A 25,641-nucleotide genomic window follows, 5' to 3' on the forward strand; every position below is an offset into this window, starting at 1 on the left:
AGGCTCGTCAAAATGATGTATTAATTTTCCTTGTGCCAAAAATGATTTATTAACTTTTTTTCTTGTCAAACGATAAGTTTGTTAGATTAAAAGTTAGATTAGAGAGTCAGCGGAGTTCGAACCCATTAGTAAATGAAACTTTATGAGCTCGTTTGGAAATGTGTTGTAAAATGGCTAAAATCATTTTTGATGTAAATGTTTTCGGAATTGATTCTTAATGAAAAACAAGTAATTCTTGAAAAATCACTTAAAGTGCTTTCTAGAAGAAACACATTAGAAAGCACTTCAAGTGCTTTTGAAACTCGAAAATATTTTATCTAAAAGCGGTCTAAATCATTTTAAAAGTATTTCCAAATGAGCCATATATCTTTGAAAATAATATAAAAATGAAAATCTATATAGGGATATATTAAAAAAGACGATCCAACCATAATATATAGTCTTACTGTCGAAAATATTTCAAGAATTTTATGGATATAGAGACAATGTTAAAAAATCCTTAAAAAAGTAAGCACTACAAGAATATTAATAGTGAATCTCCTACATATTATTTTGTTATATGCCATTTTCTAACGATGACACGTAAAAAGAAACTTGAACTGGAACGTTATGGTAGGGGTGAACTCATTCCATATAAGCTATTCTCGTGCATAAAGTAAAAAATGATGTGGATAAGTAACCTGAGGCTCTGTCCTATGCTATTACTAGTACGACAAAGCTATCTAAATCATTTAATTATGTCGTGCATAATAAGTTTCACTGCCATTGGCTGCGTTTGAAAAATACAGTGACTTCTGCCCTCTTTTGTTGTAGAGATTGTATATGTATATAGTTGTTTGTTCGCATGCATTGGAGAACAAAGGAAGAAAATGTGGAGGCTGAAAATTGGGGAGGGTGTAAATGACCCATTTTTGTTCAGCACAAACAACTTCACGGGGAGGCAGACATGGGAGTTTGACCCCCAAGCAGGTACTCCTCAAGAGCGTGCTGAGATTGAAGAGGCTCGTCAAAATTACCACCAAAACCGATTCCAGGTCAAACCTAGCAGTGACTTACTATGGAGAATGCAGGTGCATAATTAGGCTCAAATATTAGACTTATCTTGATAATTCTAGCTAGCCAAGTAAAAGATAAAAGAAACATCAGTGGCGGAGCCTGAATATTTGTCACTATTTAGGAGCATGATAATTAACTAAGCCCCCAACCTCACAACCTCCAGCTACCATGAGTCACAACTCTTATTCTTGCTAATTTTAAAGGCATTTTCTTACAACTAATGCAGTGTTTAAGAGAGAAAATTTTCAAGCAAACGATTCCTCCATTGAAGATCCAGGAAGGTGAGGAAATCACACATGAAACTGCGACAGCGGCATTGAAGAGGGCTGTCCGTTTCACTGCAGCCTTGCAATCAAGCCACGGACATTGGCCTGCTGAATTTTCTGGCCCATTGTTTTACACACCTCCTCTGGTAATTCAAATTCACCACAAATATACACACACACACATATATATCCTCATTATCAATTCTTTTCTTTTTCATAAACTTGAGCTCTCATTAGTGGATCATTGTGCAATATTTCTTAATACTACAATTTTTCTTTCTTCTCACAGGTCATGTGTCTGTACATCACTGGACATCTTAATGTTGTCTTATCTGCAGAACATCGAAAAGAAGTTAAGCGTTGCATATACAATCATCAGGTGCATATATACACATATAATTATTATATTGTTTGAAATTTTCTCCTTTTTTTTTCCTGTCATTAATGATCAGCTAGTCCAAGATCTGTATGTCACTTGAATAACGATTTTTTATATATGTGTGTAGAACAAAGATGGTGGATGGGGATTAGCCGTGGGGAGCCATAGCAGCATGTTCGGTACGGCTTTCAACTATGTGTGTTTGCGTTTGCTTGGAGAAGGACCAGATGCAGGTGAAGACAATGGCATGGCTAGAGGAAGAAAGTGGATTCTTGACCATGGCGGTGTAACCAATATACTTTCTTGGGGAAAGATTTGGCTTTCGGTAGTGTGACCTTTTTCGAGTACACAAGTTATACAGTAATTTATTCGAAAAAATAGTTTAGTATCTCATACTAATCTATAGTGTTTATTCATTATTCTCAATTCTTTTTAACTGTAGTTGTTGACGGAAATTCCACCGCTACTTGAAAAGAATAGGGTTTTATTATTTAAGTTTGGACCCATCCAAGTTAAATATCTCTTAATTACAATCTCTTGTAATGATTCCACAAGAGAAACACCCTTGATTAAAATTACTAAAAAACGTTATTTGAGGTGAATGGTGGTTGTGTTTGTTTTGTAGCTGCACTTGGAATAAATCCCAAGTTGCCTACGTATCTCTTTTGATTTGAATCAAGTCAACTCGTAGTTCAATTGTATGTTGATGCTGGCCATTTGGTTATGGTGCTTGTGGTGTTGGCCAAATTTGGTGAGCTAGAGATTCTGTTTGGGTTCAATTTGGTCTCGAGCGAGTCAGGGATTATGTTTGGGTTGAATTTGGTGGATTTGGAGTTTCTTTTTCTTTTTCTTTTTGGAGTGTGGGGTGGGATTGCCTACATACTCTATTTGTGAGAGATCAAACCACATAGTTCAAAGTGGATTTGGGTTTTGTTGTGGTTGTGTCTAGAATTTAGCACCCAAAATATGGCCAAATTTAATGCCAAATTTTTTGTGAACATTTGTGGCCAAACGACAACATACCAAATATTGTAGATTATAATCAAACTAACTATGAATGTCAATATCATTAATCAAATGTATTCTTATTTGAAAGTGTGGTCCAAATTAAGAGTTCGACATTTATACATAATGTAAGTATTTTCTAGCAAGAGAGCATTCTTGTATGTATATAATATATACATACGTAAAGTATTATATGATACGTAACGCACATGCATTTATGTGTCTATGCGTGCGCATGGACTTATGAAGTGATCCAATTTCTTTTGATGCAGATACTTGGAGTGTTTGACTGGTCCGGATGCAACCCAATGCCTCCCGAGTATTGGATGCTTCCTTCTATTCTTCCCATACATCCAGGTACATATGGACAATTGTTTAATAAGGTTGCCGTCTCTCTCTGTTGTGCAAGCTGGGATGAAGAGTATTCCTTCATGTTCATGTTCATGTTCAACTAAAAGTGCAACATTTTCCTGAAAAACATTGCTGTTGGTCTTTCAACTTGAACTGCTTTATTAATGAACTTATATATATAATGAACTCATATGGTGATGGATCTAGAAATTTGTCTTTCTGAAGGTGCGATGAAGAAGCTTTAAAGATTGATTAATAATTAACTTAAATTGCTTAGTCCTTTAGCTTAATAACTTTCCGCTTTGAATCATTTATTATCAAATAGTTATATGCTTTCATTTCCTATGGAAAAAGGTCAACAAAGCTACGTAGACATTAGACGTGCAATAATAACCCAAACAAAGAGCATGTTTACTTAACAAAAGTGGGAGGGAAAAACGAATTAGAAAACTTAGAAATAAGAAAAGCAACGAAAGGGTATTAGATAAAGCAGTTCCTCCCTAGTTTGATCTCATTGTTGAATTTTAGGTATTTGATTATATATTTCAAGAGTTAACTCACACTTTTTCAGTTCCATATGTGTTAGTAAATATAAAAGAAGGTTAAGAGGTGAAATGATTCACATATCTATTTTTTAGCAAGGATAATACTAGGCTAGAGAGGTCATCTATTTGAACTATATGTCACAGTTGATAATTAGATTCATATGGGTTGGTTTCGATCGACTGTAATCAGATAATTATGAATTATTTTATTTTTATATTAATAGATTAAAATAGATAATTGAATAGAATATTGAATCCGTGAGAAGATAAAATCTCAAATCACCTTGTTTAAACCATTAAAAAAAGAATTCAATCACCAACCGTTACACCATGTGATTACAGAATATGGTATAAAAACATTTAGCATTTTTAGTAATAGTAAGCAGTGTTCTAAAAATCGCCCTAGGCGGCTGCCTAGAAGCTGGGCAGCGGAACTCCGCTGTGATTTCGGTCAGGGCGTTCACAAAAGTAGGGAGGAAATGGGCAGTCACCTAGGCTGCTCTAGGCGGCAGTCTAGGCGGGTTCTACAATTTCCGATTCACCATCTGCAGGAATCTCATCACCAGCCGTTCACCATATGCAACTCGTCTCTGCAACTTTTGACACCTTGGTTTTGCAGAAGATGGGTTATGCACATACCTCACTTGGCTGAAAAGAGGAGGAAGGGAGTGACGGTGGGTTCATTAGAGAGTGAGAGAGGAGAATGGGATAAGTTGCAGAAAGTGAGAGAACAGATTGCCTCGTCGTTTTGAGAGAAAATGGTGGGGTGGGTGAAGGTGACAGCTAATGTTGTGGTTAGGGTTTGTTAAATGGAGAAATTAGGTTTCTCATCCTTCTTTTTGCTACTCCTTTGATTAAAACCTTATTCATTTTCATTTTTTGATTCAGGTCCTTGATATTAATAACATCATTAATTATTTCAATAATAAAATATTTTTTTATTTCTAAATATATTCATTTAATGTTAAAAATGTTACAATTAGTATATTTATATTTATGGCTAAATTTTTTATCATATATTTTCATTTTTAGTTTGTACCCATTTTTAATTTGCAACCCTTTTTTAATTTGTACCAATTTTCTTTTCAGTTTTAATTTGTACCCATATATTAATTTCTTTTTGTGCTCATATTTTTATAAAGTTTTATTTGTACTTGTACCCATATTTTTTTATTTATTTGTACCCATTTTTAATTTTGCTAAATGTACCCATGCTAATTATATGTACCATTCATGTAATTTTTTTTCAAAATTTTAATCTTAAAATGTACTCATTCTTAAATATACCAATTTGTTATATGTAAAATGTACCCCTTTTTTTTTATATAAAATCTATTCAATTTTTTTTCGAATCCATTTTTAAACTTATATGGGTACATTCTTTTTTCTTTGATTTGAGAATATATTCATATTAAGTTTAATCGAAGAAATTTACTAATTTTATTAAGCCTAATATATATATATATATATATATATATATTTTTTTTTTTTTTTTTTTTGTGATTTTGAAGAATGTACCCATTTTTTGATACAATAATTTTTTTTATTAATTTTGATGAATGTACCTATGTTCATATATATAGACTCACACACACACACACACACACACACAATAGTATATTTATATTTTTAATCCCAAAAATTATGGTTTTTTATTTAAAATCTCATTAATATAAACAACTATAAATTTCAATTTTTAATTTAAAAAAATATAGTAATGTACATATAAATAAATTACACATTAATTTCAGGGACTTGGATCAAAAATTGAAAATCAACAAGGTTTCAGTAAAAGAACATTCATAGTTAGGGACCGCATCCAAAGTCTCCATTTTTAAATCATGTCATTTGATTTTTTTTGTTTTTTTTGTTTTTTTTTGTTTTTTGTGAAAATCAGGCCCAAGTTTTTTTTTTTTTAAAAAAAAAAGAATAGATGGCCAATAATAATTTTAGTTAAAAAGAACTCTATAACCTAAAAAAAAAAGAATAGATGGCCAATAATAATTTTAGTTAAAAAGAACTCTATAACCTTACATAATATTCATGTTTTATAATAAATATTTTTCTTTTTATCTTTCCCAAATTTTTATATAAGTATTTTTCTTTTCAAAAAACATGCACTTATTTATATACTATATAATAAATTTACTTAAAAAAAAAATACAAATCCGCCTAATCTCCTTAGGTTCCCGCCTAGCCGCTTAAGCACTAGATCCTAACCAACCGTCCGACTAGCGTCTAGCGTTTTTTAAAATTATAATCGTAAGGAACTCAGTAATCAAAATGATTCTAACTGCCTCAAATGATTACAACATGTAGTGATCACGAAAGGTCATTACTTCTACCAAGTATTAAGTTTATTTTCACACTCCGAATTTGTTAGCATGCACTCCAAAATGGTGTGTTTGAACTATTAACAAGTTCTGTTGCGGCTTTATATATTAACCCAATTTTTCTGCACCATGTAATATATGTGTTGTATAAGTTGCAGCGAACACTAACCCAATTTTTTCTGCACCATGTAATATATGTGTTGTATATGTTGCAGCCAACATGATGTGCTACTGTCGCAATACGTATATGCCCATGTCGTATCTGTATGGAAAAAAGTTCGTCGGCCGAATAACCCCACTCATATTACAGTTGAGGGAAGAACTCTACATTCAACCCTACAACAAAATCAAATGGAGCAAAGTTCGCCATTTATGTGCACAGGTCAGCTAATTATTCGTTTATTTCCCTTTATATATATATACACATACATTATGAAACTAATTATAAAAATGGGTGAGAGAGACGAGACGGCAGAGAGAGAAGAGCTTAGGCATATGAGAATTTTGTCTTCACCCTTTGGCCTTTTATCATTATTTACACTAATGATTTTCTTGCCTTGCAAGTGATACAAATCTATGAGGATTTGGTCTCCAAATCCTTTTAAGATTCTATTCTAAGTTTACACAATCAAGTATCTAATTAATAATTCTATTCACAAACACTCTTCCTTAAGTGTGTACAACTTAAGAATTAGTCACATCATGATTAGGAGATGGCGGTTTTTGTCATCAGTTCTCAACAGGTATAGTAATTGCTAACACGAGTCTCATAGTAGATGTGCATATCAAAAAAAAAAAAAAAAAAAAAAGTTCTCACAAATATCTTGCTACAGTAGTCCAGTAGCCTTAAAGAGAAAAAGTAAGTTAATGTAGGATGTCAATATATATTTTACATCTTCAAAATAATCATTAACGCATACAAGGTATGACCAGCCTAGAGTAGGTGCCTGATCAAAACCTCATCAAGTTAGTGAAAAACTAATGGGAAAAAGTACTCCTGATCGTAAGAAAAAGAGTACATTAAGGTCATGAGAGTATACTTCAAAATACCCCTCGATCTCGACAATCTCCAAGAAAACTATCAGTGATGCAAGTAAGAAAACTTACGCAATCCAAATTCGTGAACAAGCTTTTGAAATGAAGACTTCGACAATGACTTGTGAATAAGTTGACAAATTGTCTTGAGACCAGATCTACTTAACTTCGACCTCTAGATGCTCTTGTTGCTGATAAGTGAAGAAAAATTTCGGTGCAATGTGATTGGTATTATCGCCTTTGATGTATCATTTCTTTAAATAGTCGCTAGATGCAGCATTGTCTCATAAATCATTGTTGGAACATCAACGATGGAAAAAAATTACATGAGGTTCTTATGTGATCAATCACACCCCTTAACCAAAAGCATTCAAGCAATGCTTCATGTAAAGCAAGAATCTCAGCATGATTTGAAGACATAGCAAGCAACTCTTGTTTGATTGATCTCCAAGATATTGTTGTATTTCTAAAAGTAAAGATATAACCTATTTGAGAATGCACCTTCTCCGGGTCAGATAAATAACCAGTGTTGCATAACCAACAAGGCGGACTTCATTCTGAAGATCAATGAGTTAGATCTGCTTGGCGTTGTGTAGGGATAGAATAAGTTCATATCCATTGTACCCTTAGGGGGGGTTTATTGCACCGGACTGTCTCAGACGAGACTAACTTCAGGGACTAAGTTGGATTGGCTTAGACTAGACTAACCTGGACTAGTTTAGTGAAACGTTTGGTGCAGTGTTGGACTAAAAAGCTGGACTAACTTCTAATTCTAGTTCAATTCCTAAGCTTCCAATTAAATTACCTATTTTCCTTATATCTTCGACATTAGTACGTAGAATGCAATTAGCCAAAACATCAACCTGGAATCCAATTAATCAAGTTTATGATCTCTTATTTTCTCAAAAACCAAACATAGTATACATACATATAATTAAGAAACATAATTCGCCGCACAAAATGCATTTGGATAAACAAAGATTGGAGCTTTTAAGAAAATATTTTTATCCTAACTGACCTGCAGAAGATTTCGATAGCTGGACAAAAACAGAAGTTGGTGATTGAACAAAGTTGAAGTTTTGCAAGGAAAGAATAAGATAATAAATGGGTGAAAATTTTCATCTTTTTAGATTAATTAAAGTTTTAATTCTTATTTTGTGGACTTCCTTTTTCTTGTTTTGGGAGAAAAATGGGGTATTGTCAATGCATGAACCTCTCTGGGATTCATGCCCCTTCAATGGGCTCTGGTATATTATAAATGAATCTAAAAAATCTCAAGCATAATAACGAAACACTGGATTCGAAAATGAAAACTGATGAAATGGACAACTTGTATATGAATCGGAATGGAGAAGAGATTAGACGGCAACGACAAGCTTTAACATTGAGAGCAGAGCCGGTGCCACTTCTGCTGCTACTGTTGATCTTCAACGTTGAGGATGATGATGATTCTCCATGCTTCTCTATTGATCTTGTCGACCGATTTTCAATTGAGTTGTGGTATTTGGGTTTTCGTTTTGGGTTTTCTCCAAAGGGCGAAAAACTCGAGATGCTTTCAGTGGGATGGGTGAAGCAAGGAAGATGAAGCAGATAGGAGGGGCAAAGTGAGGAAGATGAAGCATATGGGATAGGCGAAGCGGGGAGGGACGAAGCGATCTTAGTAGTCTGCTCTGCTTCGGTGGGTCTCACTAAGAACGGCTAACAAAGTGTTTAGTCCATGCGAGCCCCACTTTGTCTCATTAAACTTAGTCTATACAGCTAACAAACAAGAGATTGGACTAGCACTTAATCCAGTCCAGTCCAATGAAAGCTAGTGAGGGCAAACAAACGTACCCTTAAGGTGCATGATGTCTTTAAAACTTGTCTAGTGTCTGCATGTAGGCCATTACTGTAGTTTGCCAAAAGATTCACAATAAAGAAGATGTGCAGTCTAATGTATTGAGCTAAATACAATAAAGCTCTAGTTGTACTTAGGTAAGGAATTTTAGGTTCCAAGACCTCTTCTTCATCATATTTAGGAAGAAATTGATATCGCTTTGCATCTAGAGTTCGAGCAACCATAAGAGTACTTAAAGGTTTTGTTTTTTTCCATTAAGCAGCACACCTTTTGGATGTAGTTCGATTGATGAACCAATATACCATTTGAACAATGCTCCAAAGCAGTGAAATCGAGCTTAGCGATGTTCGACATTACGTAAATAACCAAAATGTGAACTAGTGCTTTGAATAAAATTCATAGGCATCATAGCTAGAACCATAGATTCTGGAGACAAAGTTTGGTTTAACAGATTTAAATCATAAAGGTCAAAATTTCTCAACATGGTTGGTGTGCTTCTAGGAAAAAACCCCTGGTTTTTTAATGGCACGCTCAGAACTTTGGGCTCGAGATTAGAATGAACCCCATATTCACTCAACATTTATTCATAACTAGGGCTGGTTCGGTATAGAATACCAAACCAAAACTCTTGTCCCGATTCCCAAACCGAAGTTTTCAGGAATCCCAATTTCAAGACCGATCTCAAACCAAATTTTCAGGAATCCTGAAATAATTCAAAGGATGGGAACTTCTGCAGAGAAACACAAAACAGATGAGCTAGACATTCTAATTAATTCAAAGGATTATCAGTATCTATGACAAGCAAATAACACATAGCATCCGCGTAAGTGAAATTAAGAATATAGTAAAACCATGCATTCTCTGCAAAAAAAAAAAAAAAAAAAAAAATCACTAAACTTGTTTAGCACAAGATGATCTAGTAGTTCAATTGTCTTCACATTATTTCCTACACAAAATACCCAAATCACATAGTACAAAAACAACAATTCCCTTGAGCAGCAACCCCAAACTGAACAAATTGTAGCCCCAACACCATTTTCATGAATCAAAATTACTAACCAAGTAATTAGCAACAGTTTATTCATAAACCTAATTGATAAAGAAGCCCCAAATTGCAGGTTACCGCCTCCGAGAATAAAAAAATGTGCTAATCAGCTACTAATCAAAGCAACTAATTGAACCTAATTCAAAGTCGACTCTACTGATCAAAGATCTCTAAGAACCCTCTAAGAATCAACAAATCTGGCTACCCAATAATGAAATTAAGCAACGCAATCGAAAAAGCAACATTACAGGCAAGTAATGAAAGCACCAAGAATTGCCCAACCGCCATGATCAAGATATAAAAAAACTAGGGTTTTAGCCCCTAAATGTCAACCCCTAAATTTCAAGTTCAACCAGTAAGGTATATTTCTTCAAGCCCTAAATTAAATTTCAACCCCTAACCCATAATCTAGAATTCCAACCCTAAATTAAATTTCACAAACCCTAATCTAGAATTCCAACCCTAATTGAATTTCAAACCCTAAATTAATTCTAAAATTTACTTGATCTTGGGAGAAGAGAATCGGTGCACAGTCATGTCGACGTTGAGAGAGAAAGGCTCCTCCACTGTCTGTGAGGGATGAGAAGTCGAGAGAGACTCAGAGAGAGATCAGAGATCACATATGTGATTTGTGACTCAGGTGAGTCACTTGTGTGGCCGGATTCGAAAACAGAGAGAAATTGGTCAGGAAGGTGATGACAATGAGCAAGGTTTGAGTTGAGAGAGAGAGTGAGTGTGCGAGTCATGACTGTGTGTGTGAGTGACAGAGTGAGTAGTAGTTCTATTCTTCAGTAGGTTTGATAAGACTCAACAGTTGAGTTAATCTCAATCGAATCCGACGGCTATTAAAATTCTAAATATATATTTAAAAATTAAATAATATATATATATATATATATATTTTTTTTTTCAGTTCGGTTCGGGATTACCGAAATCCCGAAAACTTGAGATCGATTCCTGTACTAAAATTTCGCGATCAGTTTGGTATTGGGTACCGAAATTTTTGGAATTTTCAGTTTGGGAATTTTTCGGTTCGGTTTTGAGAATTTTTCGATTTGGTTTGGACTTTTTGGTATTTTCCTCCAACACTATTCATAACAACGATGTTGGAGATAGGTGGCATCATGATCAACGACGACAAAAATCGTCGGATGTGTCTTGGGATCGCAGCCCTTACGACTGCACAAAGCAAGGAGGCGCCGACAGATTGGGAAGAATAAGACATGCCAAACGACATGTCGTCTGGACCTGGGCTAGGACTTGCGCGGCTCTAGCCGCAACTTCTGCAATTTAGGGTTTTGGCATCCTTCGTTTTTCTTTCTTTCTTGATATACCAACACATATTCATCAACATATAACTTGCATGTAACTCAGAATAGTAATCTTAGTAATCATGTCATAAATTAAATTGATATCAAATAGATTAGGGTTTATGATTACTTGGATGTTGATGAAATGGTGAAAAAGCTTTCGTGAGGTTTTCTTCAAGATCCTTTCCTTCTCGCAGAGACATGTCATGTTGATGGCGTGATGTGAAAGTAATTGAAAAAGTGGGTTAGAGAGAAGGGCTTAAGTGTATGAGAATTATGCCCTCGCCTCTTGGCCTTATACCTTTATTTATACTAATCATGATGAATTTTTTTGCCTTACAAGTGATACAAACCTATGAGGATTTAGTCTTCAAATCCTATTAGGATTTTGCGTTAAGTTTACACAATCATATTTCTAAATAGTTATTCTATTCACAACTATATATATATATATATATATATATTTCATATTACAGTAATGCTAGATGTATCTCATTTACTTATCATATTAGTTTTAATGTTTGTCACACTAAGGATGTACATATCATGTGGGATTACGAGATTGAAAATTTTGTGTAATACATGCATGCAGGTGGACATATACTATCCCCACCCATGGATACAAGATTTGGTGTGGGATTCCATGTACATGATTACTGAGCCTCTTCTTAACGTTTGGCCCTTTAACAAGTTGAGAGAGAAAGCTCTTCAAAAAACAATCAAACACATACATTATGAAGATGAGAGCAGTCGGTATATTACCATTGGAAGTGTAGAAAAGGTAATTAATAATAGTGTTTATATCATAAATAGTATCTGAAATTGATCCACCTCATTAAGATGACCATTAAAAATGAAAATCAATCAATGTAGTCTTTAAGTATAGATGCTCCAAATCAATATCATCCTTCCATTCATTTTCGCCAAATATTTTACTAGTGTGCTCACATGGCACTGGCACACATATCACCGGACATTTTTAATTAAATAGCGTCAAATGGATTAAAATAAAAATGAAAGAATTTACTAAACTAATTAAAATTCTATAGTAGCAATAAATAAATAAAAAGAAAAATAGCAGTTAAAAAATAATTTTTTTTATTCTGCTCATGATTTGTGAAAAATTCATGAATTGGGTCCAGTATCCTTATCAAAGGAATTTTTTTTCGATGATATCAGTGGAAAAGCATAAAATCTCATAGCTTTTTGAAAATTTCCCTTTGAATCCCCGCTAGAGAAGGTTATCATGGGTTGAATTTAGACGGGAGAAGTTGTCGCGTGCATAGCGTCTGGAGAAGGCGAGAAGGGCCTGAAAGTACACGGGTTCGTCGGTTCGTCGCGGGTCTGTTAGCCATGAGTTTTATCTTCAGACGAAAGAAGTGGAGGACGGCAGGGCACACCAATACCGGGTAGTGGTGATATGGAATAAGAAGAAAAAGAATGGAAGGGGATGATTTTGGTAGTTGAGGTTCTGCTTTTTTCCTTTTTTTTTTTTAATTTTTTTTTCTTCCAAACCTTTTCTTTATATTTAACTTGCATTTGTCTACACACTTTGTGTGTAAAAACACCTTTTTTAAAATAAAAAAAATAAAAAAAAAAGAAAGGGAAGGAGAAGGGGAGTGAGAGAATGTGGGTGGCCTGGGAGGTTTTTGTTTTTATTTTCTTAATATTAGATATATCTTAACATCATTTGTAGGTGAGAGTTTAATTAAAAACAGTAAAATTTAAATTTGTAAAATTATATTATTGTTTATCGGGTTTTTTTTTTTTTTTTTTTTGTTGATAGAAGACTAAATAATCTTTTCACTCTCTTTGATTGACAAAGATGATTCTATTAATAAGTAGTTTAGATATTCAAATTGAACTTATAATTATTTTTGTATCTTTAGATTTCTTTAGGTTTTTAAATCATGATTTTATGAAGGTTTTCGTGTGGCCATATTGGTCCCACTCATAAGCCATGTTGTCATGCTAACAAAATAGTTGACGGTAAAAAGGTGGAAGAATGGCATTGATTTGCAGCATTCATATTTAAGGATGACATTGATCAAGTTTTATTTTAAAAATCATTTGTTAGGGTTAGACTAATTTCATGTATTATTTGTGATAAAAATAAAATAGTAAGGATAATTAATACGAATTGAAATGGAAAGGCACTATGCCACTATTTGTTTTTCTGATTCTCTTCTAAAATATTTATACGGCTTGAAATGCAAAGCCACTATGCATGCTTGCTTGTTGGGTTGAAGACCCCGATGGTGATTCTTTCAAAAAGCATCTTGCTCGGGTTCCAGACTTCCTGTGGGTTGCAGAAGATGGAATGAAAGTGCAGGTTAGTACCAGCCCATAAAATAGAGAAAACAAGAGGCAATGTTGGAATATTGTTTAAATATTGGGTGATGATAGAGGGACCATATTTTGTAAACAACATTTAAACCATATGTCTAATAGAAGCATTAGAGAAATGGTTCCAAAATGATTTGCAAATTATAGTCTCTCTAGGATTTTTCATAAAATAAGGAGGGTTTATTTCTTTTATTAATCCCCAAAATTTATTATTGTTTGGTATTACACACCCACTTCTAGTATAAACTAGCAAGGAATGCCCCGCGCGATGTTGCGGGATTGAAAATCATACAAAAACTTTGTATCTAGTACTATTTATATACAAAGGATAATACTTGATGTGTATTGCATACTATTTACATAAAAAAGATTTGATAGTCCTATTAAAAATCATACAAAATCTACAATTTGACTGAGATACATACACTTAATATGTGTGTACCCCTCTCGACTTTGAACTCCCCTTGCATATTTTACAAAATTTACAGATTCAATTAAATATAAAATCCAACTTATTAATTACAAATTCCATCTGGGTAATTATCAAAATCGAAACAAAAGAAGATTGAAAGGGTCGAAAGGGAGAATTGGAGAAGAGTCAAATACTAATAAATAAAAACAAAAAAAACAAAAAACAAAATCAATATTAAGATTACATAAGCACATTCAATTTGATGAATTGGAAATTAAGGCAAAGGTCTTTGCCCTTCTATGACATATTAAATACCTCCTTGAGTACAAAAATAGAAAGAAATGAGGCATAAAATATAGTAACTCTTGTTTGGGCTAATTCATTCATATACTAAGTGTTAAAAGAGGTTATATTTATTGGAACCAAGACTTCTATTTTAAACAAAACAAGAAAACACGTGGCGGACAGAAAACATAAAGTGGAGTACTTGCAATTTGTTCCTTCTCAGATCGCCGCTGAAACCAACCATTCCAAATTAATTACAACAAACCAATAGGAAGGCTAGTAATTTACTGTCAAAGTTCACCGTATATAGATTTCCTCATAAATAATTCACCGTATATAGATTTCCTCAGAAATACGATAAAATACAATTACATTAAATCTAAGGGTTGAATTGCAAACTCAAGCATTTCCTTGTCAATAAAAACTAATAATAACTCATGACCAAAAAAATTTACAGAACACAGAAAGTAGAAACATTAGTACCTAAGTAGACATGAAAATGACATAATAAAGCCATCTAAAAACAGAATAAGCCACTCAATACTACAGTATGGTCGTATTCATCTTCATTTCGAAGCGAGAGATCTTAAATTCGAATCTTGTGATGGTGAATTCGATACCAAATTAGGCTGTCCATTATGTGGCTTAACCGAACTCTCCCTCCCCTTAATGTAAAAATACGATGTACTCAAAACAAAAACAAAAAAACAAAAAAATTAAAACCATCATAGCAAAATACTATAGAATAATCTAATTATTTATGCATTTGGCAAGTTAAATAAGAAAACCATTCATACATTAATTCAAAAACTTAAGAGCAAAACGACACTCTTGTTCCATGGTTGGTTTTGTATACGCTAGACAACAAATTACTTTTGTTATTTGCCAACTATCCTCAACCCTCAACCCTCAAACTAGTAACGTAAATCAAGCTGGTTTCACATATACCAACAGAAAACCAAAATATCAGTGTTTGAAAAGTTACTGTATTTGAAATGTCAGGAGTATCTGGTGTAAGTACGGAGTAAAACTTGCATCATACTTTCAAATGTTGGCTTTAGCTTCTTCACTCCTTTCTTCAATAGCTTTTCTTTGGGCTTCTCTGGCCTATAAAATACATAATAGGAAAGACAAAAATAAAAGTTGTACGCTAAAAAACAGAGTATACTTTTAGACAAACATTGTTCAAACACCCAAATATAATGCATGATATCTGCCAAAAAATAAAATAGGGTAAAGTACAAAAAAACTACCTCAACTATTGGGGTCACGACAGTTTCATACCTCATCTTTTAAAATTGACAATGTTATACCACATCTTACGAATTTGTGACAATGTCATACCTCCGTCAATCTTTCTGTTAGTTTTTCTGTTAAATGCTGACGTGGCAAGAGACGGGGACCACTTTCTATTAAAAAATTATTAAAAACTAAAAAATATATATATAATATTTTTTAAATATTAAAATAATAAATAAAAGTAAAATTAAAAAAAAAGGGTAAAGTACAAAAAACTACCTCAACTATTGGGGTCACGAAAGTTTCATACCTCATCTTTTAAAATTGACAATGTCATACCGCATCTTACGAATTTGTGACAATGTCATACATCCGTCAATTTTTCTGTTAGTTTTTCTGTTAAGTGCTGACGTGACTTGATTTGAGACCTACTTTCTATTAAAAAATTATTAAAAACTAAAAAACAATTATTTAATATTTGTTAAATATTAAAATAATAATAAAAAGCAGAAAAGAAAAAAAACCCTCATTTCGTCCCTCCCCTCCCCCCTCCTCCCTCCTCTCCCCTCTCCCCTCTCCCCTCTCCCCTCTCCCCTCTCCCCATCTTTATCTTCTTCCCCCACCTGCAAATCCCAACAAAAATAAAAAAAATTAAAAAAAAAAATCCAATTTGTCTTCCCCCCACACCCACACTCTTCTCCCTTCTGCAACCCAGAAAAAAAAAAAAAAAAAAAAAACCCAGATCCCGTCGGTGGGAAGATGGGTGTGCAGAGAAAGTGGAGGATGGGTGCAGAAGAGGATGTGGAGAATGGATGAAAGTGATGGATTTGGGGTTTGATGAGTTTCCAAAATTTTTTGTTTTTTTTCCCTTTTCTTCTTCTTCCTCCTTCTTCTTCTTCTTCTTCTTCTTCCGTAGGGGAGTTGATGGTTTTAAAAAAAAAAATTTCCTTCCTCCTTTTTTTCCTCTTCTTCTTCTTCTTCCTCCTTCTCTTTCTCCTTCTCCTTCTTCTTCTTCTTCCGTACGGGGAGTGTTGATGGGTTTTCAAATTTTTTTTATTATTTTTTCTTCCTCTTCTTCTTCTTCCTCCTCCTTTTCTTCCTCTTCTTCTTCCTCCTCCTTCTCCTTCTCCCTTCTTCTTCTTCCGCGCCGACAGGGGGGAATTTTTTTTTTTTATCTTCCTCCTATTTTTCCTCTTCTTCTTCTTCCTCCTCCTCCTCCTCCTTCTTGTTCTTCCGCAGGGGGGTTGTTGGGTTTTCAAATTTTTTTATTTTTTTGGGTTTGCTGGTGGGGGGAAGAAAATGAAGATGGGGAGAAGAGAGAGGAGGGGGGGAGGGGGAGGGGAGGGACAAATTGATGGTTTTTTTTTCCTCTACTTTTTATTATTATTTTAATATTTAAAAAATATTAAATAATTGTTTTTTAGTTTTTAATAAATTTTTAATAGAAAGTATGTCCCGAATCAAACCACGTCAGTACTTAACAGAAAAACTAACAGAAAAATTGATAGAGGTATGACATTGTCACAAATTCGTAAGATGCGGTATGACATCGTCAATTTTAAAAGATGAGATATGAAACTGTCATGACCCCAATAGTTAAGGTAGTTTTTTATACTTTACCCAATAAAATACCTCTCAATTAGATTTCTTTCGTTCACGAACTTTCTCCTTGACAAACTCCTGAGATAGAACCAAAAAGGAAAATCTGTCACAACTGGTGCAAGTAGAGGGGAAGGAGGCATAGATGAGTTACTACCATCTTTAGTATAATTTCCCTTAAATTCATCCTTCAGGTATGCAGATAATTCCTCGCGCATTGAATTCCATAACTTTTGGTAGAACTCCATAAGGTTTTGATAGACTATCTCATCAACAAATAGGCCGTATCAATTAAACTATTCATAAAGGAATAGAATTGAAGGAGTTCAATATGGGTTGTATGTTTATACGTAAGCCATCCAAACTACTAATCAGCATTCCCGAAAGAAACCCATTTCATCAGTAGAACTCAATTCTTTTAGTTTCTGAGCTTACCCAAGGCCCCAAATACAACTTAATTAACACAACACCAAATACTCGCACACAGATTCATCAAACCACCAAAAAAATTAAAACCCAAAGACTAAAAGCAACAACGCAGAAAACCCAGATCAAAATGACGCCTAAAGACGCCCAAGAAAATCAAATTAGGAAATCATGAGGGCAAGGATCAACGAAGAACTCATCGAAATTGAATCGAATGGAGAGAACAAAGAGCAGAGACAAATAAGGAGGAGCCCTCCGGATGCCCAAAAAAAGAAATGATTTCTAGGGTTTGATGGGGTGTGCGGACTGTCGGAGATTTTTTTTGTTCCAATTGAAGTCGAGCAGAACGTCGACGTGGAGGAGGAAATTGAGTTTTCGCGCTGTGCTGTCCAAGTAAACGACAACTCAAGAACCGAGCAGACAGAATGGTAGACTTATAATAATACAAACTAAGCAAGGATAAAATCGAAACTACACTATTCTTATGAACAGTGTTTCGGTTGTTTTTCAGTTCTGGTATATATTGAATTTGTTACTACTGGATTTCAGTTCTACGATCCATCTACGGTACTTAAATAAAAATAAAGGTACCGGTATCATTTAATTTAAATGTTAAACTCTAATGCAATACCGTTCAAGTATAATATACTACTTTTAACAATGTAATTTAACGTCTAGACCCTAAAGAGCAATGTTCGTATCGTAATACCAACGTTATTTGGTGTACTTAAATATAACAATAAAATAATTATATAACTTTGAAGTGTAAGTTTGAATGATTATGGTGTAACCTAACGTCCACACTATAAAGCGAAACCTTGGTACAGTGATACCAATATCATTAGGGGTGGTAAAAAATATATAGAAAAATCAATTTTAATCCTTAAATAAGATGAGGTTTAGATTAATGCTTGATACAAGATTCAAAATTGAGGTTAGTCCCTGGTTTTATTTAAATGTTAGTATTTATGTTCTATGTCATTTTTATTTTATAATTTCCAAGTCTATGTAATTTATTATAATATATTTTGGTACAGATATTTAGGCATACTAACTCATTATAAATATATTTCGGTATAAAAATTTAGGTACACAATATTTTGGTACAAATATTTAGGTACACAATATTTTGGTACAAATATTTAGGTACACTAATTTATTATAATGTATTTCAGTACAAACATTTAGGTACAGACATTTACGTACAAACGACTTAATTTCATTTTTTTTTTTTGGCTTATTTTGTTAGCACCCCACATGTTGTTGATTAAACTCCACATACTTAATACACCCCATATTTGCTTTTTCAATTAAAAATTATCTTAATACACCCCACATACTTTCTCATAATACCCTTACACTCCACATTCTCATACACCTAATATTTTCCACATACACCTCACTTTTTACATACACCCCACATTAATTCTTCAAATCTTATAATACTCATTCTCAATTTTTATAAATTAAATTGACTTAGGATTACAACCGTAACATTCTCTAAAAAGAGAAGTCTACAATCCGGTCTGTTAAGCTTGAATTTCATTGGATCATCATAGCCAATCTCATTTTCTCTGTCTCTTTAAGCCTTTTGCTAACAAAAGGATTTCTGCTAAAAAATAGCAATTGGGAGGAACCTAAGGCAATGGGAGGAACCTAACATATCAAAAGTAAACCCCAGAAGATGAATAAGAATGGAAAAGGTGTTGTTGGGTTGGTCTCCTATGGAATTGGGTGGTATGGAAAGCAAAAGCATGCTTAAATAATTACTGATATCGTTGAATAATTAAAACAAGACAAATATGAAATTTTGCCTCATGTGAAGATTCCGAAATATTGATATCGTGTTCCATTCGTTAAATTTTTTTCTCAATCAACATGTCACATCCCGGCCCCGGCCCAACCTGGGAAGTTCTGCTCGCGTGAGTTCCCAAAAACAAAACCGTGAGGGCGTGGTCGAGGCCCAAAGCGGACAATATCGTGCTACGGTGGAGTTGAGCCCAATATGTGATGGGGGCCTAGGTCGGGATGTGACAACCTTATATGCATATTCCTATCTCTACCTAGCACGAGACCTTTTGGGAGCTCACTGGCTTCGGGTTCCATTGGAACTGTGAAGTTAAGCGAGTTCACGCAAGAGCAATCCCAGGATGGGTGACCCACTGGGAATTTCTCGTGTGAGTTCCCAGAAACAAAACCGTGAGGGCATGGTCGGGACCCAAAGCGGACAATATCGTGCTACGGTGGAGATGGGAATATACATATAAGGCTTACAAGATCCACTTCCCTGGGCGATGTAGGATGTAACAAACGTGTTTATAGTTTCAATAGTTAGAGTTTTATTCAATAATGGAGTGGAGGGTGAGAGGGGTTTTGATAGTTGAAGAAGATAAATAATATTTTAAAAGTAATTTGGGATGTATTTAGAAATTTCTTATTTTCTTTAAACCTCATAAGGTCGAAATTGTCATTGTATAGTAGGTTACATAAGCCACTTAATATTAAATTTTAATGTGGGGTGCATTCAATGTTATGTGGGGTGTTAATAAAAAAATAAAAAATAAAAGCCTTTTTTTTTTCTTTTAAAAGGGGATCATTTCTGCAAAAATATGTAATTACGTATTTTTCTAATGGGTCACTAATTTCTTTAATATTTTTCTCATTTAGGTTTATTTATAATTGAAAGAATTAAAAAGTGCATATTAATAAAATCAAAATTTTTAATGTAGAGACATTAAATAAAAGAAAAAATAGAATATGAATTTTAATAAAAGTACACTTCAAATAATTGAAATCAATATGTATCTAACACCATTTTTTTTTTTTTTTAATTTCAATTTTTTTCCAGGACTAATGTTCAAAAACCCCTTGAATATAACGTTACTATAATTAGGTAACTTGGTAGTGTAAATTTGAACTATTACAATGTAACCTTACCGTAGATCTTGTATGTTGCTTCATGTTGTAACACAATAAAAATGTTTTAAGTTCATAACATTCCCCAATAACAAATGTCTATACTGTAATAGTATGTCATTGGTATAACAATAAACGGAATTTTGTAATTCACTCATGTTGAAGTACACAAACTTACCTTGACAATGTATAGGACGTCCACAATATAACTATTAATCTTATTATCGTAATAAATCACATCATTCTTTGTCACTAACATGAACCTTATCATATTATGTACCCTTAAAAATAATACAAAGTCATCATAGTGTCTCTTAAATGGTACCAATATCTTGTTTTTCTAATAAGGTACCGTGGAATTTTCCTTAAAAAAATTCTATATTCGTTTTAATTGCTGAATATGGTTCTTCAAGCGACTATGAGGCGCTGAGTTTGGACTATTGCCATCATACTGTGCAGACTTTGGGTAGCCAATCTTGGGATATTGCGTATATCATTGAAGCTTTTCTTGCTGCCACTCGCAACATAAGTGCTTCTGAGACTGGTCCCACACTTATGAAGGGACATGACTTCATAAAGAAATCCCAGGTCTTTTAGTTATATAAGAATTATATGCTCAATTGTATTCATTCCCTTCTTTAATCTATGATGTAAAAGATATTACTCCAATCATCCTTAGTTTTTTATAGAAAAATCAATGAAAACCCAAGAAGAAACTGAGGTTACTAATAAAATTCGTCCAAAATGGTCTATATATCCCACTACAAATTTGATTGTCAAGGGCTTACTTGTTCTATACATCCCACTACAATTTTGAAGGTGAGGGATAATCCTGTTGGTGATTTTAAGAGCATGTTTCGAAGCACTTCGAAAGGATCATGGACTTTGTCTGATCAAGATCACGGATTGCCAGCTTCTGATTGCCTTTCAGAAAATCTGAAGGTAAAGAAAAAATTTATGTGCCAACAATTAAACCAAATTGAGAATTTATGAGCTTCTGAAAATGCATGCAATACATCTTACTTCAAAACTCTGTATGATATATTCTCTTGTATAATTCACAGTGTTGCCTACTACTCTCAATGATGCCATCAGAAATTGTTGGTGATAAATCCGAACTGAAGCGAGTATATGATGCTGTTAACCTCCTACTCACTATGCAGGTGTGTTTAATGCTTTTCTGAAGTCTTTCCTTTTCTGGTACTCTGGCTTTCCTTAAGTTCCATTACTTTAATGGATGAAAAGAGAAGGTTCTATGAATTATTCATATGCAGAGTAAAAATGGTGGTGTATCAATATGGGAGCCAGCAGGAGCTCCATCATGGTTGGAGGTATGGTAATTGGGAGTAAATATACAATTTACATTTTATGTAGCATATATCACAAGTTGTCTTTTTAATTTGTCTCTTTCTAGATGCTTAATCCCGTAGAATTTCTTGAGAACATCGTCACTGAGCATGAGTAAGATCCTGATCTTGTTCTTTATTTCATTAATCTTTTCTTCATATTCTTGGCTCCAAATAAAATAACTAAACTATAACTGATCTAGGTATGTTGAGCTCACTTCCTCGGCATTACAAACTATGGTTTTGTTCAAAAAGTTACATCCTGAGCATAGGAAGGAAGAGATAGAAGAATTTATTGTTCGCGCTGCACAATATCTTGAAAACACACAAAACCCTGATGGTTCATGGTATGCTCTGTGCATTTGAAGGTTTAAAATTTGTTCCAAACATTTCTTTGACACTTAAACATTTGAAACCATTTTGGTGGGATTTTTGTCTTCCTTGTGCTGTTGCTTCTTATCTTCACAACCTATCTCAACTTCTCTGCTATAGGTTTGTTAAGATAATAGGGATTGTGGGCACCATTCAGATTAATACTGAGGAGCTAACATCGCCTAGTCATCTATTTACTTTGGTCAAAAGAAAATGAAATTAATTGCATATGGGAAGTCATTACAGGTATGGAGTTTGGGGAATTTGCTTCACATACGGTGCATGGTTTGCGCTTAAAGGTTTGGCAGCTGCTGGAAAAACTTATTACAATTGTCCGGCTACTCGCAATGGTGTTCGCTTTCTACTTACAACCCAAGGAGATGATGGTGGATGGGGAGAGAGCTACCTTTCATGCCCAAACAAGGTAACTAGGATTTCATGCCCAAACAATGGTGTTCGGTTATCTTGGCAAGTTGGCATAGTGAAAAACACCAGGAATTTTGTGTCTTCTCTAAGCAGCAGAAATGGCTTGGTTCTTTATTGTTATGCAGAAATTAATACCACTCGAAGGAAGAAGATCAAACTTAGTACAAACTGCATGGGCTTTAATGGGTTTAATTCATGCCCAGCAGGTGAACTAATGACTTTTAAAAAACTTAAAATAGTCTCGTAAACAAAATTTCATTCATCTATTAAGCATTAATTTACACTTGTTTTATAAAATTGTAATAGGCAGAAAGAGACCCGACTCCTCTCCACCGTGCTGCGAAGCTGTTAATCAATTCTCAGATGGAGAACGGTGGATTCCCTCAACAGGTACGGCTTTCTATGCTGCTAGATGATCCTTTCTCAGAGGAAAAATGAGTATTTATGTTCTTTAGATATAGGTCCATACAACTCGTGATTTTTAGACAAAAACCTATCTATCTTTTAACATCCAATATAAACCCAAAATTTAAATATAATGCCATGTTAAAAATTAAGCGACCTATTACTTCAGATAATTTACGACATATGCCACTACCCTTCTAACGTTTTCTCTCACAATCCTCCAATTTTGACTTCAATCATGCCCACATAATACGGGCATTAAATTCTAATTACTCCTCTTGCCCTTTTTTTAGCTACTTATAATTATATGTATGTGAAATAAAGTAATATTTTTATTTTTTGTAGGTAAATCATTACATATATTCGTCACATTATTATTATGGTGTGTAAAATAATTTACCTATATTTATATGTAATATATAGGTAAATAATGTTGTAGGTAAATTATTGATGCATGTATTAGTACATATATTAGGCACATATTGTTTACCACATGTATGTTTGTGTAAATTAATTTACCTATAACTATATTTAGAATATAGGTAAATTAACTTTGAATAAAATAACATTTCTATATGTTGTAGATAAATTATTTTACATGTCTTAATATATATATATATATATATATATATGGGGCACATTCTATTATTATTATTATTATTATTATTATTATTATTATTATTATTATTATTATTATTATATAATTTACCTATATTTATATGTAAAATAACTTTGAGGCAAATAACAATCCTTTATGTTGTAGGTAAATTATTTTCCATATATTAGCAAATATATTTGGCACATTTGTTATTTCCCCACATATTTGTTAAATTACATCATTCTATATATATATTGGATAGGATCAAGGGACAAAGATTTTGACAAATATTGTTACACTTCTTCCCAACCTTTAGATCTAGTTTAATCTAGCGGTCCCTAATTAAAACTTAAATTGTTCTTGTTGACATGGCAGTGACATGGAAATAGATAAATAAACTAATTTAAGTAATTTTATTTTTACCAAAAAAAAAAAAAAAAAAAAAAAAAAAAAAAAGAATCATGTAAAGAGAAAAAACTCAACTATCCTTCTTCTTCCTCTTCTTCTTTCAATTTCCACGTTTTTGAAACCCCCATATGTTGTAGATTATAATTGATTAATATATATATATATATATATATATATATGCGCAATGAAACCAATAGATTTTTCTTAAGAAAAACATAAGAATATAATTTAATTATAGAAGTGCAAGAGCACCGTCCAAAAATTAATAAGGATATAACTTGTTTATCAAAACCTAATCCCAATGTCATGGTAAACAAGTTTTCAACACCTTCACTAAATGCTACTTTAGTTCGATTCATACAATATTCTGAAGCACACAAAGCATATCAAGCTATCACTCGATCTCTTGAATCTTTTGTTAAATAAACAAAATTAAACCCTAAATTAAGTCTTCATTCTTAGTATCTTTAGGTGAGAATTGGGTTATGGTAAAACTTTGATATCTTCAATTTTAGATAGTTCTTAAGTTGTAATTATCACCCTTTATTCCTTTTGGTCAAATTGTCATGAAGAAAGAAAATTCGGTTGTTCTAGGCAATCACGAAATCAATGGAGGTCTTCATCCCTCCCTCCTACGTTTTGCAGATTTTATTTATTTATGATTATTTGTATTCCATGTCATCATTCATGTTATTTATTGATTTAAATCCTCCACATCACTTTTAATTAGGACCATTGTATGATATAAAATCTAAAGGTTAAAAAGAAGTGTAAAAATCTTTGTCCCTTGATCCTCTCACTCTCTCTCTCTCTCTCTCTCTCTATATATATATATATATATATATATATATTCACAGTATGAAGACATTAATGCTTATTTGTCTTTTCAAGAATCATTAATCCACCTTTTAATTCGTATACAATTAATTGTATAGGTCAAAAATGTTATTAAGGGTATTTTAGGCATTCGAAAAATGTACAATTGGTGAACTCAAACATAATTAATGTATTTGCTTGTGTAGAGCCTAGTCAATGAGTTTTATTCAAGTAAAAAGTTAATATTTGGTTTTATGTAATGAAAGTTAAGTTTTAGGAATTAAAGTCATATTTTCATATATAAATATTGGATAATAATAGTTAATTAGCTTTTTTCTTAAAAATAATGTGCATTGACTGATATGCAACTATGCAAGTGGAGGAGCGGAAAATAAATAATTAAACTACCATTCTCATTAACTTTAATTTTCATTTTTTTTTTTATTGCAGGAATTGACAGGTGCTTTCTTTGCTAATTGCATGTTACACTATGCAAATTATTGCATTACTTTCCCGTTAATGGCTCTTGCAGAATACTGCAGCTGCATGCAGGTTCCATTGGCTTCCGCCGCAGGCGTTTAATACAACAAAAGATCTATAAATGGTTGAGAATAAATCTCATATTGATGAGAGGAATGATCTTGTATGTGTTTATAAATAATAACGGGACTTCATCTTCATGACTGATATATAAGGATCCAAATGTATATTAACATCAGTCTGCATGATGCTCGAGTGTGCAACAGTTAATTATGTTTACATATTAGTGAATGGTATTGTAACTATTACAACTATAAATTCTATTTACGTACAATATATAAGAAAATTCTGCATCAATAATGTTTAGTCTTGTATTGTTTATTTTCCTGTATTTGAGCTATCTGC

General features: G+C 33.2%; 1 protein-coding gene across 1 annotated transcript; it reads left to right on the plus strand.

The window, feature by feature from the left end:
* The first annotated feature begins 869 nt into the window (after positions 1–869).
* Positions 870–25,338, plus strand: LOC137742499 (beta-amyrin synthase-like). The gene is made up of 18 exons (XM_068482379.1): positions 870–1,070; positions 1,283–1,468; positions 1,612–1,701; positions 1,829–2,026; positions 2,979–3,063; positions 6,151–6,317; positions 11,755–11,943; positions 13,381–13,494; positions 20,845–20,973; positions 21,205–21,327; positions 21,450–21,548; positions 21,660–21,716; positions 21,800–21,846; positions 21,935–22,078; positions 22,350–22,527; positions 22,655–22,735; positions 22,836–22,919; positions 25,207–25,338. Exons 1-18 carry the CDS (start codon positions 870–872, stop codon positions 25,336–25,338), a joined length of 2,304 nt encoding a protein of 767 aa, XP_068338480.1.
* The last annotated feature ends 303 nt before the right edge of the window (positions 25,339–25,641 follow it).

Source organism: Pyrus communis, chromosome 8 (genome assembly GCF_963583255.1).
Source record: "Pyrus communis chromosome 8, drPyrComm1.1, whole genome shotgun sequence".
Classification (NCBI taxonomy): Eukaryota; Viridiplantae; Streptophyta; class Magnoliopsida; order Rosales; family Rosaceae; genus Pyrus; species Pyrus communis.